The sequence below is a fragment of the Rhamphochromis longiceps genome, linkage group LG22 (genome assembly GCF_057381845.1).
Source record: "Rhamphochromis longiceps isolate RC_006_pf linkage group LG22, R_longiceps_female_GT1.1, whole genome shotgun sequence".
Taxonomy (NCBI): Eukaryota; Metazoa; Chordata; class Actinopteri; order Cichliformes; family Cichlidae; genus Rhamphochromis; species Rhamphochromis longiceps.
This window is the reverse complement of record NC_140577.1, coordinates 10,283,119-10,302,151: the sequence shown is the minus strand read 5'-3', so window position 1 is coordinate 10,302,151 and position 19,033 is coordinate 10,283,119. Positions and strand designations below refer to the sequence as shown.

The following is a 19,033-nucleotide window of genomic DNA, read 5'->3' as shown; positions in this document are numbered from 1 at the left end:
GTCTCTCTCTCTGAGTCTCTGTGGACTCGCTGGCTTTTCTGTGCCATCACTGAGACTCACTGTCCTTGTCTACTTGCTCTTTTGGCAAGATGCCTGACATGTTCTATTCTCCCTTTACTCCTTCTTTTCCTTTAAAATGTTACTTTTTTTTTGTTGGTTTCCTGTCAGTGCTTTCTCTCTTCATCCATCTGCGCGGTGCTTCCCCGTACCACATTGTTATTCTCCTCCGAGTTTCTCTGTTGGTTTGTACATCAGTCAGATTCTTCTGTCCGCGGCGAAGATTTTATTGTCGAAAAAGCATTGTCAGTAATTACAAAAAGCAGGACAAGCAACACATACTTTATTTGCACACGGCCCAACTGCCAATATCATTAAACAATTCTCAGCTCCAACTGTCAAACTGTTACTGCAGAACCAGAAAATGTGCAACGCAGCCAAAGTTCTGCACGACTTATCACCAACTTTACTATTAATACTATTTATACTGGATTTTTTTCCTTAACTATTGGTTCCTCTCAACAGCTAGGTGTTTTGCAGAACTATTGTTGGCAGAAACTTCATAAAGTTAATATTGTTACGGCCCATCATTTACAATGACAGACAAGATATGTGATGAATTACCATATCGGTTGTTAGATCCCACTAAATGAAAGCATTCCAAAAGCGGCATATGGTACAATCATACCAAAAAATGTTAAGGTTAAGAAAATATTATGTCCCTGCTATGACTTAGATGAGAAAACAGCAGTCTTCACTGGAAGATCATGCGATGTACAAGTCCACAGGTAATGCACAAGGTCATCGACATCCCGAGGTGTCTGAGGGAGAACACTTACTGCAAACGACCCCGAACGTGATGGGTTTCATGGCAACGGCAACAAAAATTGTTGCTCACCTGACTTCTTCCCCAAAATGAAAGTATAGTTAAAGGCATGCTGCTTTGACACAGCAAAGAAGACGTGCAGAGGGAAGTGGTCAGAATGAGACTTCAAGGAAATGACCTGAAAACAGCAGGAGTGCTGAGAGCTGTGCAGAGCTTCAGACAGAGACAACCTTGAAGTGGACAGCAGGCAAACTGAATCCAAGTAAGGTTTTGACTTTTTATGGATAGACTCACTGAGCCTTTTAGCTATGTTGCCGTTTCTTATATATTTTAGTTAGTAGCACAATGAGCTTCACTTTGGAATACAAACACGCTGATGTAAATTACTATTGTTAATCAAATACACAGAATCAATACATTTTTAATAAAAAACCACTGCAGGGATCAATATGAGATCACCGCACCAAGTTCAACAGTCTAAATTACTGTCCCATGACTGCACGTTACAGTCTAGTCAAGTGACTCCAACACCCACATCACATTGCACAATAATTCAAGATGGGGTGTGAAAACTAACAGCGAGAGTCAGGCGTTCAAACTGCTGCTATTATATGAGCAATTGTGACAAAAGATCGCAATACTGTCCGTTTCAGTTTACGTCAGAAAGCAACACATCAAACCACCCGCTAGCTTACTAATGGCAGCACTTCGTGTAGGTGTGTCTGTGTGTTAATCGGGACATTTATGCCTCATGAAAGAAAGATGTGTTGTCAAGCTTGGGACACGGCCTTCTGAAGAAACAGTACACAAAGTCATTGTGTTCACATTCACACACACCAGGCTCTTCACACTTCTCATACTCACGGTACACACACCATGCCTCACATGCCAATATGTGTGACAACGTTTGGACATAAACACGAAATATTTTAACATCTCTGACAAGTCAAGATCCTCGCAATCGATGGCACTGTCAGTATAGAACAAAAGGAGGCACAGTTTGAAAATGAATGAGAAAGGTGTCTTTGTACTTCTATTGTCTGCCCTCTAAAAACATGACCACTGCGGATCGTTCTTCTTGTCTAAACACTCGTTAACATTGATTTCTCCTTTCTGTCCTTGCTCACCTGCACTTATTCCCTTTCCCTCGTTCACTCTTACAGTATCTGCTGTATCTCTGTGTGTGTCTCAATACAGATGTCAATTTCAGAGTCTTTTTAACTGAATTCCTGCTCCTTTTTGAACATGGACGTTATTTGGAGTTGTGGTTGCTCGTTTTCCTTTTGTTTGCTTTGTTCATTTGTCTCTTTTAATTCTATTTTTTTTTTATACTTTTTCAACATGTTCAAAATAAAGATTCAATCAATCAATCAATCAATCAATATATCTTCAACAGAACTATACAGCTTTATAATATTTGTAGCTGCTAGCAATATCTGCCTGAACCTCCAATGTAATTTGGAATTTGGATTGGCTCTAATGCAAGTGGCACTGCCATTTAACACATGAAAAAAATGCCAATTTCACTTAGTTTGCATACAAATCATCAGTTTTGATTGCAATGCAATTATTTGCTGTATTTTGTATGTGCTATTCAATACACTGACACCGGTTTCTAGCAAAAACTCAAACCAAGTTGTGTTTAAAAGAAAACAAACAAAAAAATCACACACAGTTTTTGTTTTTTTCCTGTTGTGTTCCTGCTTGCTGTTAGTCCAGAGCATTCTATCAAAGAGCTAAAACACATGAAAACATTGCTAATTCTTTCTTTTCTTTATTCAGTATTCTGGATTTGTTGCTTTAGTTCATTTCCGACACAACTCCTTTCTCGTTGCTTGTATTTGCTGCATTCTTATTCGTGTATCCACACATCCCACTATCTGATTTTCCATTCCCTACCTTCACAGCTGCTGTGTCCCTCCTCGTAGCCGGCGCTGCAGCTGCACTTCCCAATAGGCACCAGCCATTCACCTTCGGCACTACAATGCATCCTGGGAGGGCTGTCTGTGTCAACTTCAGAGTTGTTAACACAGGTGCCGCGCACCTCTACAAGCGTGGCAAACGCTGCCTCGGCCACTGTATCGGGGAACACTGCCAGGTTCTGGACGGTTGCGAGACAGCGTTTGTAGTAAACCCGCACAGCCACCAGTGCCACGCAGGCACCGACATCCTGGAATGCCAGGTGGAACCCTTTACGATTGAGGTGGCCGATCTCGCGCACCTCTGTGTTCAGCTTCATCTTCCTCTCACCAAGATCACCCTGCGTGAAGCTCTCATCAGCAGCAATGGTATCTATCTTGGTATACCGGTCCTCTCGCGTCACACCTCCAAGGTCCCTGTCTGACTCGACATACAGGAGGTTGAAGGTCTCCTTGCAGGTGCCTGCTACACCAGGGATGCTGTTGCAGTCACGCAGAGTGAACTGGAGCTCCACAAAAATGCGCTGTCCACCTCGACGTGCCACCCAGCCCGTCTGCAGCCAGTTGTTCTGCTGCGTGGGCTCCATCACATTGCACACCTGGTATGTCCGAATGGGCTTATACTTTTCATCTACGCCGCTTATTTCCTCCCACTGTAGGGATAAAGATTTGGGCAGAGGGGAAAAAAGACACAAAATCCTTAAATGTGAGGTATAGAAAAAAGAAAATCAAGAAAAGGAATATGGGAATGGAAAGAGACATACTGCATTTTACAAACCATGAATAAGCAGCAAGGAGCTTAGTAATAACATGAAGGACTGACAAGAAGAAAAAAAAACAGCAAGAAACAGATGATAAAAATGTTAAATGACAGCAGAAAGAATAGATATGCAAACAGGAGTGAGTAAGTTCAGGTTAACAGTGTAATGACATAATCTGATGAGTGAGTGTTTGAAATAAAAATCATTGGTTCTCAGATTGTCTAATAGTGTCACATAATGAACAGGCTCAGTCATTGTGAGTCTTAAGTGGTGTTTCTGCAACTGTGGGTCAGACCTTAGTCACTTTCTTTCGATCTCAGACTGCTTGGCACTTAAACTAATGGCATTTGTGTTCAATGTTTGTATAAACCAGGGGTCGGCAACCCTAGGCACGCGTGCCACAGTTGGCATGCGAAGGGTTAACTGATGGCACGACCATAGCTGGACTGGCCATCGGGCATACTGGGCATTTGACTTTTTTTTCTTTGTAACGGTATAAACAATAAAAGGTGGTGGATTGGCCAGATGCTGGTCGGTGTGTAAAAATAACTCAGTTGTTTGGTGGTGGCTGTGGCGGAGCTTCCACAGATTCAGTAATCTGTGGTGGAGGCCAGCAGGTGGATGAGAGAAAGGAGAGGCAAGAGGAGAGACCCGAGGCGGCCGCCGGTCCGAGTGTCAGGTGAACTGAACTTCAGGTAAGAAGTTATGACCTGCAGTCTATCTGGGTCAGATATGAACCAAGTTTAGGTGGAGTTTATTTTTGTTGTGCTGACTTTTTACAGTCAGTTACAATAACTCGTACTGCGTGCTAGCTAGCATGACGGAGTTTCTATACAGCTGGGTGGTTGCTACTTCAATCATGAAACTGATCAATGATCAGCTGATCGCCTTTTTTCTCTTTTGTTTATCGCCCACTTTGCGCCAGAAAGAGGAAACCGTCGAATGTCGCGCTAAACAACAGCAGCACGTTTAAGCTTGATCAGCTGTTGTTAGAATGTATTTAATATTACTTTCTAGTAGCTGATGTTTGCTGGAGCCACAGCTGTAAAGCTGCTGGTCATGATGTCGGTTTGGTTATCTTGTGAGAGGGAAACCAGGAAGATGAAACCAGGAGATGTCTTTACTGAATCATCAGAGCTGAACAGGTGATGGAGAAACAGGTTTGCCTTTTAGGTGACATGAATGAGTTGAAGGGAAGTTATGAACTGTTCCTGAGAAACAAATAACACCAGGATCTGTTTCTAAGTAGCTGACAGCTGGTAACTGTGCAGGGGTGGGTCTAGCAAAGTTTTGCCAGGGGGCCAGGTAGGACATTAACAGGGAAAGGGGGGCACAAAGAAATACTTTCTTATTCTCATTTAAAATGTCTAGCTTTTAATAAATAATTCTCTGAAGCTTATGATAGATGTATGATGTATGATAAAAATCATACATATAACATCGAAGCAGCTGGAATCCATAGCTGTGTGTGTTCATGGAGCTTGCATTTTCACCTGCTGGACATCACTACCTGACAAGTTTAACTGTCTTCAAAACATTGCAGAGGCCTTATTGACAGTATTTGGCTCTACATATCTGTGTGAGTAGATTTTCTCTCACATGAGTCTCCTCAGGTAGCCGTCTGAATGCTGGACACTCGGAGACCTGTATCTCTGAGTGGGAGACCAGAGATCACATTAACATGTTTGTCTCTGTATTAACAGACATGCCATATTGGCCCAGTTTATTTTTCTTATCATTGTTGTGAGGAGACCATAAATAGCTTTTGTATTTTCTGTTGTACAGTTCATTTGCTGTCATGGATAAAAAGTGTCCTTTTTTTTGGTTTCAAAATAGCTGATAACTATTCGCTGATTGCTGCCAACATCTGCGAACAAATATAATTCTATAAAGTGGTTCTATATAGTGTGTAACCGTTAATATAGAGCGTTATTAAATTTATCGCTAATGCAATCATATGGCACACTGACCTCTGAGGAAATTCTAAATGGCACTCGTCATCAGAAAGGTTGCCTACCCCTGGTATAAACGCTTCATCCCACAGTCTTGTGATTTATTCACAAGAAACGAATTTAGAAAAAAAGACACAGCAGGCTTAATTAAAGGGCTTTGTTAGTTGGCCTTCAGCCTATAGATAGTTTTTATTTATTTATTTATTTTTTGCAGCTTTGGTGTAGCCTAAAATATTGATACTATATCGGTACTGACAGAGATTCTCTGTTCTAAAGAACTCTCTGCACCTTGCTGAATAGATTAAGAGTGTTTTTTGTCTAAATATTGGTCCAAATAATTGATAATTACTGGCCTGTTTGCTAACAAAAGATTATTATTAGTAGTTGTTGCTTTAGAAGAAGTGGTAGTAGTAAAAAGAAATCTGATGTATGTGCACACCCTATTTCAGCCATTGGGACGGAGTCACAAGTATTCTCTTCAAGGTGAGGAACCACTGAATAATATAGCATTTTATTTATCTTTTAAATGTATTTTATTTTTGAGGAATTAAAAGTTTAAACTCCTCTGAGCACTCTAAGAATGCTTTTTATAGTTTCCTAATATTTGCCGTAGGGCAGAGTTTGTTTTTCTGATTTACTTTCAGTCTGGAAGAGCGAGAAAAATGTAATCAAATATATAATTTATCCATCAGATGAATGATTATGACTCCATGTCACTATTTGAATTACCGAGGCGCTCTTGACAGAATTGAAAGTGAACTGAGCAGCAAATATGAACTGCTCTCCCTCTCTCATAAATACACAAACGTGCACAAAGCAAAAGAGTAGAAATGGATTATCTCCAATGGTAATGTGATCAGCCCCTCTCCTGTCAAGGTGACTATATCAAAGTGGGTGCAGTGTGTTCTCTATCACTTCTACTGGGACATGTAGGTGAATCACACAGTCACATTAATCTTATGCATAGTGGAGCACGTAGTGCAGCAGTCATCTCAAACACAAGTGCTTCAGCAACCTCTATCCTAAACAATGCACATTTAAAAGCAGTGATGTTATTCATATAATAGACTTATCAAGTGTGTGTGTGCATGGAAAGGCCAACTTGCAGGTGACACGTGGGTGACAAACTGCTCTGGCAAAAGTGCTCCTGCATTTATCTTGCAGTCATAACTTAGTGCAAAGGGTTTTACGGACGAAATCGATCGTCACAAAAGGCCATTTATCTGTGGCAGCACATCTGTGTAGCTGCTTTGGACACTGCTATATAGTAGCCTGGATTAGTCCCAATAATTAATGATAATGATGAGCTCAGCACTGGGGACAAATTGAAGAAAAGGTGTGGAAAAGTAAAGTAACAAGCTGTGTGGAGGCTGGCAAGTAAACACATGCGTCTACAAATGAAAAAAATGACATGCAGGTAATGAAAAATGCAACTATACTTACTCCATTAGGGGGATAGGACGTCCAGCCGAGCTCTGCTTGAGTCTCTTTAGAATTCAGCAGCACCACTGCAGGAAATTACAAAAAAAGGGGGGAAGACAGACATGAGTTAGACGACATGTGGCATTAGAGTGTATTTGCCTTTATTTTTAAATACATTTCCCAACAGTGTACCTCACCTGCATGACAACAAAACTTAATTAACACTAACTCAAGCAAATAATAGTATTAAATTAGTCATTTACAGTATATTTGCATAATAGTTCAGTTTTATTTGGCCTCTGAAAGTGCTTGGAGTAAATATGAATAACACAAAGTGCAAAATGACACGTCAGGTTTGGAATAATGAAAGAAAGGCATTAACACTGAGAAAGGTTTGACAAAATCTGTTGAGAGTGAACCTGTCCTTTGATAAATGCATTAACACCATCTGTTGAGGATTTGAGCTGGACAAAGCGCTTTCCTTTAGCCCCTGGCTTCACACACAACACACAGAAAACCACAAACAAAACAAAACAGAACCATAGAACTTTTATAAAGAGTCGGGAGAAAAAGAGCACCCTTATTTAGCTTTCAAGAGTGGAAAACAGGAAATGCAGTTTCTTTTCAGCACAGAGAGACAAAATGTAAGCTTTGAAGCTGGTTTCAGCACCATGGACAGCTACATAAGAAGCAGACTGCAGTGAGTGAAAGCCGGCGTAAATCTCCCTGTTTAAAATCAGCCAAATAACGGATACAGCAAAGTTTCTTTAAAGAAATATCTAGGAGTTAAGCTACATTGTGTTGCCTAAGGTACACCACTGAAGGACAATAACTACAACACCATTCAAAAGTCTTGAACCACTCGCATAAGTGGAAACGCAGTATATGAGGCAAAAACAGACCTCATTAGAGTTGCGCAGAGTGCAATTCTAATGATGTTTGAATGTTAATATTTGGTATGAGATCACCTTTTAACTTTTTAGCACAGCCTGAACTCTCTTATGCAAACTTTCTTGGAATTTCTTCAAGTAGTCTTCGGCAATAGATCCTGAGGTTTCTTGAAGGACATTTAAACCTCTTCTATTTTGTGTTTGCTAGCTTTTGTTCAATTCTTAGTAAAAAGTATCCCACACTCCTTCAATAATGCTGAGATCTGGGCTGTAGGGAGGCCAATCCACAGATAGTGCTCCACTGTGTGTGTTTTTTATTCAGGTAAGAATGGCTTCTCGATAGCCACCAGTTGATCCATGTAACGTTTGTACAGCAAACAGTATATGGATCAACTGAAGGGCCAGAGGCACCCCTCAGGTCCTGCGCCGGGTCCTTGCTGGATTTTATTTTCCAGTTTCCTTTCAGATAATGTCAGATGTTATTCATCTGCCATAGTTAATTTTTTTGTCCTGTTACTTCTTCATTTGTCATGTACTTGAATCCGAAATATTATTTAGATCTCTTTATGTTGATATAATATATAATTAAATCATTCAATAGCAACAAAGGTAGATACTGGTACAACGAATTTCAAGATTAAGTATTAGATCAAAATATTCATCAAGAAAGCAAAACCAAAGTAACTCTCATTTTATTAAAAGATCTTAATACCCGTTCTACCAAATTTGAAAAAGGAACCAGAGTTCATTAGCGAGGACGTATCTGAGCAGTCGCACTGAGAACAGTTGTCGTTTTACATTCTGTTCTATGTGGCAGGCGTGCACGAGAGCCATCATCAGCACATTTATCTTAATCTATAATCTAATATCAACATCTGTAGTGACATATGGTGAGCTGCATTAACGCCTGATTTTTAAGGGATTTTGCTGATATTAAAATTAACCATGCTTTAAGCTTGTCTGCTTAAACAGACCCCCACCCCACTGGCACACACACACACACACACACACACACACACACACACACACACACACACACACACACACACACTGAGAACCAGGCTCTCTTACAGTGTTCTCAACACGTACATCTTTGAGGGAATCTGAGGTGTGACAACCAGACAAAGCCATTTTTTTCCTCCAGACTTCAAGGAACACGCTGTGCAAAGATTGCTTTTTATTATCCTTGAAAGTGCTACTTTCATTCTTGTTACTTGGCTTTAACTTTTATGTTCTGCTTCAACTTTCAACCACTTCAGGAGATTGTAAGGGCTATCAAAAATAACCTGAGCGACACAGACTGCAGTTAGAGACAGACTCCTTGAGAAGTAACAATTTCACCTTATACCGAGCAATTCTTGGTGTAAAGATCTTTGATCACATACGCAGCTGCTACATGACAAATATCTGGCTTCGTGGAAATTAATAACAAGGCACAAGGACATCCTGATGAGCAAAAAACAAAAACCAGAAGCCTACACAGTCTGACTCAGCTGTATAAGAAGTGGTGACTAAAACCTGTGGCTGACTCACGCTCTGACAAGAAGAATATGCACTCTGGCTCAAATGTGTGCAGATGTATCACTATTTACTGTAAATACATTTTCTTTATTAGGGCCCGAGCACTGAGAGTGCGAAGGCCCTATTGTATCTGCTCCGTTTCTTCTTATTATTATTCAGGCAAAACAAGGGCCTTTTTCAGGGCCTAAACATGCTCAAAAACCCTTGAAATTTTGTACACATGCCAGGTCTGGTGAAAAATTTTGTATTTTAATGGTTTTACATATGAGCACTGGGAAATGGCTCTAGAGGGCCACCTATGCCTTGTTAAATGCAGCCCTACAACCACATCGTTTGAGCTACATGTATGAAATCTGGCACACATGTGTACCATGCCAAGACGAACAAAAAAGTCTGGGGGAGCATTGACGCAAACCCAACAGGAAGTCCGCCATTTAGAAGTGAACGTGACATTTTGACTCTAATTTTGCCATTTCCATGCCTCGAACTTTTTCGAACTCCTCCTTGGGATTTAGTCATATAAGCTTCATATTTGGTCAGTGTCAACTACACAACTGGGCCATGTTAAATTGTGGAGCTTTTGAGTTTTCGTTAAACGGTGAGGCCGTGGCGCCACGGCGAATTTCGATGACTCGCCATGAAAATCTTATTGCCTCTCATTCTGTCATACATTATCCGATCTGGACCAAAGAGCACACATATGATAAGGCTCCGCCCCTGAACATATTTCAACTGCCATTTTTGACATCAGGGACAGCGCCACCTAGTGCCAACAGGAAATGTCATGTTTTACACTTTGGGGTACAGTATTGTGATGGGTGACATCTGCAGCCTCAAATTTCTCCAGGAAAGCCTTAAGGAGTTGGTCTTGGGTTACAGTGAAAACTGTGACTTTTCGCGAAAGGGTGTGACCCCAGCAGCATGGCGAACTTTGATGTCTCACCATGAAGAAACAAATTAGTGTAAATCAATGAAATCCAGTCTGATCAGTACCAGACTTTACAGGCATGATGTCAGACCCGCCCTGAACAGATTGATGTGCCCATTGTCAGGAATACGTAGAGCGCCACCTAGTGGCAACAGGAAATGTCATGTCTTTCACTTTGTTGTATTGATTTTCAGAGGTTCATCGTGGCCACCTCGAAAGCGGTGAATATCACCATCAGTCCTTCATGATGCTTCAGTGTGAAAATTGTGACTTTAAACTGAACGGCGCACCCTGGTGGCAACGCGGTTCACCATGAACAATAAAGTGCCTTTTGAGGGGCTTGGAAAGTTTAAAAAGGCGCACACCTCCAATTTGATGAGGGCTATCTTGTTATGTGATCATTTTCCTTGAATAGCGCAAAATGGCTCCACAGCACCCCCTACAAAATTTCAAATCATCAGCCCCTGCTCTGTGTTTTATGTACGAGTCTGAAACCTGGTAAGTTTATGGAAGATATTGAGATGTACAAAAAAAGTCTCTTGGAGCAATATCCCAAATCCTACAGAAAGTCAGCCATTTTAAAATTAATGTGTAATTTTGGCGACATTTTCCCCACTCATCAGGCACCGTACTTTGACAAACTCCTCCAAGGGGTTTCATCAGATTGACCCGATCTCCAGTGCGTGTAATCTAAAGACCTTTGTGATGTTAAATTGCGAAGCTTCTTACGTTCAGGGAAACGGGGTGGTCATGGCGGCACGTGGAGTTTCAATCACTCGCCAAAAAGCAGTAATCTGCTGTCACTCAAAAAGACAATGTCCAATCTCTCCCAACGGTCGCAGGCATGATTAGACTCGAGCTTGGAAAGGTTTGTTATGCTATTTGTCAGTAATGGTTAGAGCGCCACCTAGTGGGAGGACTATAATCATGATTGAATGAGATGAAATGTTAGCTGGTGGTTAAATGCATGAATTCCATCAATGTGACATCTGATCGGACGTGCTGGTTTTAGGTGTTGGGCGTGGCTCGACGTGCCGGGGTGCGAGGGCCCTCATAACGCTGCTTGCAGCTTTAATATTATTATTGTTATTACTATTTTTTCAAGACCATAACTGTATAGGGATTTAATAGACTTCTATGCAATGCTATTGCAGTTTGTATAGCCAAAATCTTCAGAGGACAATGCAGTTTTCATTCTTCTTATTTTGGGATTTGCTTGAAAAGGAGACACTAGAGCACTAGATAGGGATCAGGGAAGCCTTGCTGGAAAATTAAAGATCCTTTACAAAACACTTAATTTCATTGTTTTTGGGTTAACACCAAAGGGTGCCCAAAGCATGCTTCTGTGGTTCGCTGATAACACAGAAGCATTTGGAAAAGATTAGAGAGGGAGAGGGCAAAGGTGCTGGAGAGACAGAGAGGAAGGCTGAGGCAGAAGCCAAAAGAGAGATGATGAGAGAAAATAATCAGCAGAGGAGGGCAAAGAGAAGAAAGAAAGAGCCAACAAGTGAGAAAGAACGAAAAAATAACAGTTGGAGAAAGGGCTGGAAAAGGAAAAGGAAGAAGTGAGAAATGAGCACATGAAGTGTACATAAATGAATACGCTGGATAATGCACAAGGGATCGCTATGTCTTCCTGAGCAGTCAGACAGTCAGTCAAAGAGAGACTTGCAGGACAAAGTTGGCCCTGTAATCACACATTGAATACATAAGTCTGGTAATCACAGTGTAGTTAGACAGACTAATGGGCCTTTAAGGGCAGTAGGAAGAGAGAGCGAGAGAAAAGATATCCAGAGAGGATGACAAAAAGTCCGGCAAAGAAAAGCTAATCTGGTGAAGGAAGGGTCATCAAAAGAGGGAAAGGGGAAGGGAGGGAAAGGCAGAGAAAGAACATATGACACAGAAATAAAAGCTCTCGTACGCTGTGACACATGGCCTCAACTTAATAGCCACGACACATTAGTTTTACTAAATAATTTCAAAAGGCTGTTTTGTGAGTAATTACCTTTCAGTGTTTCTTTTTTGTATGATTTTGGTCTCAGGCCTATTTAGGACCCACAAAATGAGGCTGACTTTCATCACCAGCAGATAAAACATGATCCCTGAAGAGTAACAGAGGCTCCTCTGCTTTGATCACACAATGCTGACAGTGTTAATATAGAATACTTCATATGAGAAAAGGACACAATTATGTTGCTAATGTTTTGATGAAAAATTAAAAAACAACAACAAAAAAAGTCATCGTTCTTTATTTTTCTTCTTTTGAGAAATATGTTATAATTAAGATGATATCAGTCACAATTAGCATGGGAAGGCTCAGAAAATTCGACATTGCTTAAGCAAATTCTATCTTTACAACAGTCTTTAAAGTAACAGCTATCACTTTAGCAGCTTCTCTGTCAACCAGTTTGGATTAGATCCATGCAAAGGGATGGCTGAGTGAAATTAGTGGTGGGATTTCAGTGAAAAACTATTTATTTTAAACAAAATTTGATTTTTATGAAACACAAAATGGTAGCATTGGAAGCACATGTCATCATTCTCATTCTCTCTGTATATATTTTCTTTCTATGATCACAGTGTGATCGCTCTCACTTTTGCACTCTCTCTTTCTTTTTTTATTTATGTATTTTACCTGAAAAGTTTCATTGAAATTGAAACTAAAATGTAAATGTCTCTTTTATCATCCCTCCCCTGGTCTCATCCACACTTTGATCTTTCTCTGATTTCTGCGGTGTACTAATTATCAGCCTTGCTAAAGAGGATGCGACGAGGAAGAGATAGCCGTAGGAGAGAGGTAGACTGCAGCACTCACTTCAAGTATTCACAAGAAAGGGAGGGAATGTGTTGGTGCACCAACAGCAATCTAGAAGAGGTAAACACTAAAATCTGGCCTTTGTCAAGTGTGCAGCCAGCACTTACACAGCTATTTTTTTTTTTCTTTTTCCTTTTAGTGGTAGACAACAACATGAAGACAGCTCTGTCACAGGGGCCAATTTCAAGGGCTTGCAAGGTTAAGGGTTCCCATTCTTTGATTGAACTAAGTGTGTGCAGCTTTTAAACTGTGAGTAAAAGGCGCACTTCCAGGTACTTAGTCTGAAAAAGGAAAAGGGTAGAAGAAGAAGAAACAGACATGAATCGCAATGATCCACAGCCCTACATGTAATAAATTTGCGTTTTGCTCAAATATTCTATAACAGGCTAAATAGTATTTCACTCTGGTGAAACAGAGCTCTTACTAGCCAGCATACAACTTGGAAGACCTGGGGGATCTGGAGGTTCAACCTGCCTATAGAGAAAGCGCTGAGACTGGAATAAGCACAGGCTGCCAATGCTCCATGTGTCAACTGATGTCCAAATATTACCTTTCCTATGTAACATATTCCCATGTAACCCATAAAAACTAACATTTAATCAGGAACACCTTCTTGTAATCTTTCACATAAGGGTAACCAGCTTAGTACCATTTTCCTGTGGGAGAAAGAACAATGACTCACAAGTCAGCATAAGCAGGCAGGTGGAGTGGCAGATGGCATAATCGCACGACCCTTAACCTAAAGCCTGTCCCTATCCTGGATAGGATAGAGAGAGGCTTATTTTCACTTTCATTTTGCTTTTTAACGTTCCCTTTTGGGGTTATGCACTAAACGTACACGGTTAGGTTTAAGAAAAAAAAGTGCTTGGCTGAAAAGCAAGTCTTTCACAACATTAAATACCTTTTAAACTTTTTCTTTTGAGATGTCGTGGATACCACATACACATCCTTGTTACATATCCCAATTTTTCCCCATGGTGTCTTGGTGTCTGTTTCAGAGGGACTCCTGTTGAACTGTATGGGACTATTCAGTGTGTTGAAAGATGCCAACAAAAGGGACAAACACTGCTATAAGATATAATGCCAACGGGTCCTGACAATGTGTGAATATCTAATGACTTGCAAGAGAGATCTGGTTGATATGACAGGTTGAAATCAAGACAAAGAAAGACCTTAAAGGGGTTATGTTGTACTTTTTTTTTCTGCCATATATAGATGATCATGTTACAGTTTCAAAGAGTCAAAGCAATCCCTAGTAGCTGAAAGTTCAAGATTCAGACTGCTCTAAATGTTCAGTTTGAATTGAATAAGCGGAAGAGGATGGATAGACTGATGGATTTAAATGAGAGCACATGAGCAAGAGAGCAAAGCAACCTGCTGTTCAAATCTTCTGTTTATAAGCAGCAGCAAATGAGAAGAAAAGTAGTTTTGAGTGAGGGGAAACACCGTTAAAATGTCTTTTTTAAGACTGGAAGGAGCAAAGAGTCTCCTCAACAGGATTTACAGTGTCGCTCAAGGACAAAAGAACATGGCTGGAACATGGGCGTGTTTAAAAAGAATATATATGTATATATACGCACACACTTCAATGAAAACAATACAGTAATACTGGAGAAGGACAGATAAAAAAATGGATAAATGGATGGGGATATAAGGTACCACATAAAAAACACAAACAGTCACATAAAAGATAAACGCAGTGTATAAACAGACAAATACACCGCCTTCAGTGACAAATGGTGTCAGGGAACGTTCACAAGCACGCACATGCAAGCACACAGCCAGGAGGCAGGATCATAATAGCACTTCCAACAGCAGGGCATATGAACTTCAGATGGGGCTTTCCTCTTAACAGAAGCATTAAATTTTCAGCTTCAGTAATGTGACATACTGCAAAGAGCTTGGGCTGCTCCCTCTCCAAAGTCCACCATGCAATTGCATATATCATTTATGATAATGAGGTGCACGGTTATACGCTATCATTACATAGTGCATATTTCTCATGTACAGTGTGGTAAAAGTACCTTTCTAAAAACACAAGCTACAAAATAACCTAAGCGTAACCGATATTCATTTTCATCACAGTTTTTTTTTTATTGTTAGTCTTTAATCAAAGAGAATTTTAAATATTCAAACAATCAGCAGACTTTTACACAAGTCACACGCCAAGCCGTTTCTCAAAAATGATTATTTATCCTACATTTACATATTGTTAAACTATTACAATATCCCGTTTAATAAAATGATTAAACAGATGCTCAGCTAACCAAAAGCTTTTTACCAAAAAGCCCGGATAATTTGTATAAAAGGCCTCCGTCACATAATCATGCTGGTTTTGCATCTCTTTGTTGTATCAGTGCCTCTAATTAAAGCATAACAGCTGTGGCAGCGGGTCACGATTAGGTGCATATTGTGACATGAAAAGATGCAATAACTCAAAATTGTGGAAATTTGTATCACAATTTTAATTTTGGTTTACGGTCTGTCACTGAAGCCAAAAATTTAAAAAAAAAAAAAAAAAAAAAAAAATCAGGAAAGGAAACAGATGTTTCATTTTTGAAACAGGCGTGGGTACTGTGATCACTGCAGTCTGAATACCACATAACTACACTAACCCTTCTGGTTAAGGAGCCTCTTATCAACTTTAAAAATTATGAGTATGAGCCTCTGTGTGAACAGTCAAAGGATCAAAGCAGTAATGAGGAAAATTATGGGGACGTGTGGAAAAAGGTCGATGTCCTGCTATCTGGAGAATTTATAAACATCCTGCAAAATGGTTTAAGTACATGACATTGGTATTGTTAGATAAATCAGCTGTTTTTCATTTTCAGTTAATGATGTGTACTTTTTGTTACACTTTATTTCCAGTTGGTTCAGTGAGAGAAGAAACTGTATTTGAGCACATGATCTGCAGTTTGGTGAAAATTTAATATTTTAGTTTAATATTTTCTTTTGGCACAAAAATAATATTTAGGATTTTTTTGTTTGCATATCCTGTCAGTTAATGAAAGAAATTTTAAATCCATCTAATATCTTTGAAGAATTATGATTTATGCATGTATGATCTTCTGGTGCTAACCAGGTGGGCTGTAACAAAGGTAGTACGGTGATTTTGTTAACAGGGGGTTTGGCTGATAGGTGTTAAAGTGTTAATCCTCTTATAGTTTTAAATGCAGATTGAGTATTAACTTCAGAAATCCACTTTGAATTAAATGATTAACAAGTGTGTAAGTGTGAGAACATATCTAGTACAGTCAAAATGCCTGTGTTTTCTTACAAATTATAAAAGAAATTGTTTTGGGCAATCGCACAAAAGGACGAGAACAGATATATTCACAACACAAGCAGTTTAGAGCCCAGAATGACATAATGAAATATATTTTACAAAACATCACAAAAGACTGTATATAAGCTCCATGTCTCTCCATGCCCACCTTACCTTATCTTCTCCTATAATTATTAATTTTTCCTTTCTATTTCCCCTTCTTCCTACCTCTTTTGCAGTGCCAGTCTTGAATCTGAATGACCACCTGTTAAGACAAATAGCTTGAGGAGGAATAAAGCGAGTGTGTGCTTATGCATGTTTGTGTGTGCTTTAGGGAATGAAAGAAAAGAGTCATTGAGTGAGTTAGGGAGACAGCAAAAGCAGAGCGTGTTTTGGAGGGAAAAAAGGAGTAAAGGATAAAAATTGCAGAGAGTAAGGACTGATTGTAAAAAGAAAAAATATATAGTCTGGCACCAAGGCAGGAAAACGAGACCCTATTACAGTAATTACACTGCCACACTTTAAAAGGGGCCCTGCAGTACAGGTTGTTTGTTCAAGCAGCTTATTAGAAGCAGTGATTTTATTTTAAAACTAAGCAAGTTCGAGTGGCTGTGTACATGAATGTATGTGAAGGTTACACAATTATGAGATGAGAGATGAGATAGCCTTTGTCAGTTGCAGGTCTTTCGCCCACAACCGAGATGACAGACCTTGCTGACCGTACGTACAATACACAAACATCACATTGGGGAGACAGGTCAGGCTAGGTAGCGAGGAAAAAAAAACATCGAAATGTGTAACACAAAAGGATAATACAGGAATGCACAGATATCAACACACCATAGCACAATAAACACAGACAAGCAACATGGGAAAGTGTTCAGTGTGTACATCTGATCTGGGACCGCTGCAATCTTCGACTGCGCCTCCAGCTGACCCGATGTCCACATCAGAGGAGAGGTAAGCGTTGGAGGTGGCGTTGGATCCGGGGTAGGGAGCGTGATGCGTCAGTGAGTGGTTATCAGTATCAGTATATGTATGTGTGTGAGTGTCCATAGTTCAGCTGAGACACTGTCCTTCGCCCTGCCAGGCTAAGTAAACCGTCTTCCAGCCAACCCAGGTGGCCTTGCATGGAATGGGAAGGAACAGACTCAACACAGTCGTTATCAGGGAGTTGTTGTTCGGCTCCAGCCTTGAGCCCACAGCTGGCGCCGAAGGGGTCGCCGGATTATGATGGTTATTTTTCTTTTGCAGCAACTCATGAGAATTTCAAGCTGTTCTTTAACACTCCGACACTGGTCTCTCAATCTCCCGTTGGATAGCCACGAGTTTCTCCATGATGGTATTAACCTTCAGTTCCGTGGTCTTGTCATTCTTTTGCTCAAAGAGCAGATTCTGAGACCTCACGACCGCAGTTAGCTGTTCCAAGATGTGATCCAACTTCCACTCAGAGGTGTTGTTCTAAGTGGACTTTTCCTTGATGTAATCCAATGTACGCTCAGAGGTCTTATTCTGAGTATTCACTGCAGCCGTAAGCGCCTCCAAGCTCTTAACCATGCTGCACTCAGTGATCCCATTCTGAGAAGTCTCGCCTCATCCCATCGGTTCAATCCCAGCGGGCAGCCTTGGGGGGGGTCTGAACAGCCGGTTCCGCTTTCTTAATTCTCCGATAAGCCAGGGCCAGGCCAGCTCCGATCAGCAAGAACCCTGTTATCATGGTTCCGAATAGGTAGATATCCTCAGCGTCCTCGATCGACAGTCCCGCCAGGCACACGATCCTCCATGTCTGCCACCCATCCAACTTCTCGTTGAGAAAAGGGTGTCAATAGCATTCAGAGACCAGTTGATCAAATCCATAATTCTCTTTTAGGTTTTTGAAACAGACTGTGAGAGAGTGTTCCAGTGAAAGTAATACAAAAAACACAAGTCTAGACAAGGACATGAGAACTAAGCAGGGAAGATAAGGGAGAGGAGAGGAGAAAAAGTGCGTCCGCCTCCTCCGAGAGCCAAAAGAAAATTACTATCACATATTGTCTGTGAAGGTTCTCGGTCATCCAGGTCATCGTAGTCAAAGGAGCTTGCAAAGAAAAGCGTCTGGACTTCTTTAAGTTGCTTGAAGACCTAAAGGAGAAGCTGGAGGATTATCATGCGCATGATAAGGTGGGGCCAGGTTTCACAATGAGCTCATCTGAAACCCTGGCTGATTGGGACCCACACCCAGTTTCACACCTTGGCTCAGACGATTAGAGGATCATCAGGGGGTCCTTTTGTCCCTCTGTGGGGGGATACTCCCACTAGGTTTAAATCTGGGACTCCCCACCATTTGACCTTAGAACTGAAGAAGCTTTTCGGATGAGAGGTGAAACGTCTTCAAACAACTTAAAGAAGTCCAGACGCTTTTCTTTGCAAGCTCCTTTGACTATCACATATTGCGACAAACCTGAACTTCTCCCACTGGTATCCTATATAAACTGAGCATCCTAATATCTAATTATGAATTACAACCATTACAACCATCAAGGCAAAGTGAGCTGATAAAAAAAATCTTGAGTTGATTCCAAAGGTTCAACTTGTATTTGGTCACTATTCTCTGGAGGTCAAAAAGAGATGTCAATGCAACTGAAGATGGCCATTCATTAGGCTAAAAAATGAAAATAAGGACGCCAAAAGGGCAAAAAAAGAAATGATATTCATTAATGGCCGAGTCCGTCACCTGATTTCAACCCAACACATCATG

At 40.6% G+C, this 19,033-nt stretch overlaps 1 protein-coding gene across 1 annotated transcript in view; it reads right to left on the bottom strand.

Moving 5' to 3' along the window:
• The window catches only part of epha10 (EPH receptor A10), a 168,425-nt gene that overhangs the window by 115,408 nt on the left and 33,984 nt on the right, over positions 1-19,033 (bottom strand). Inside the window, exons 2-3 of the mRNA XM_085395208.1 lie at positions 6,899-6,963; positions 2,723-3,395 (exon numbers count right to left, since the gene is read on the bottom strand). Of these exons, the coding sequence (XP_085251334.1) occupies positions 2,723-3,395; positions 6,899-6,963 (738 nt within the window). The remainder of the gene's footprint in view (positions 1-2,722; positions 3,396-6,898; positions 6,964-19,033) is intronic.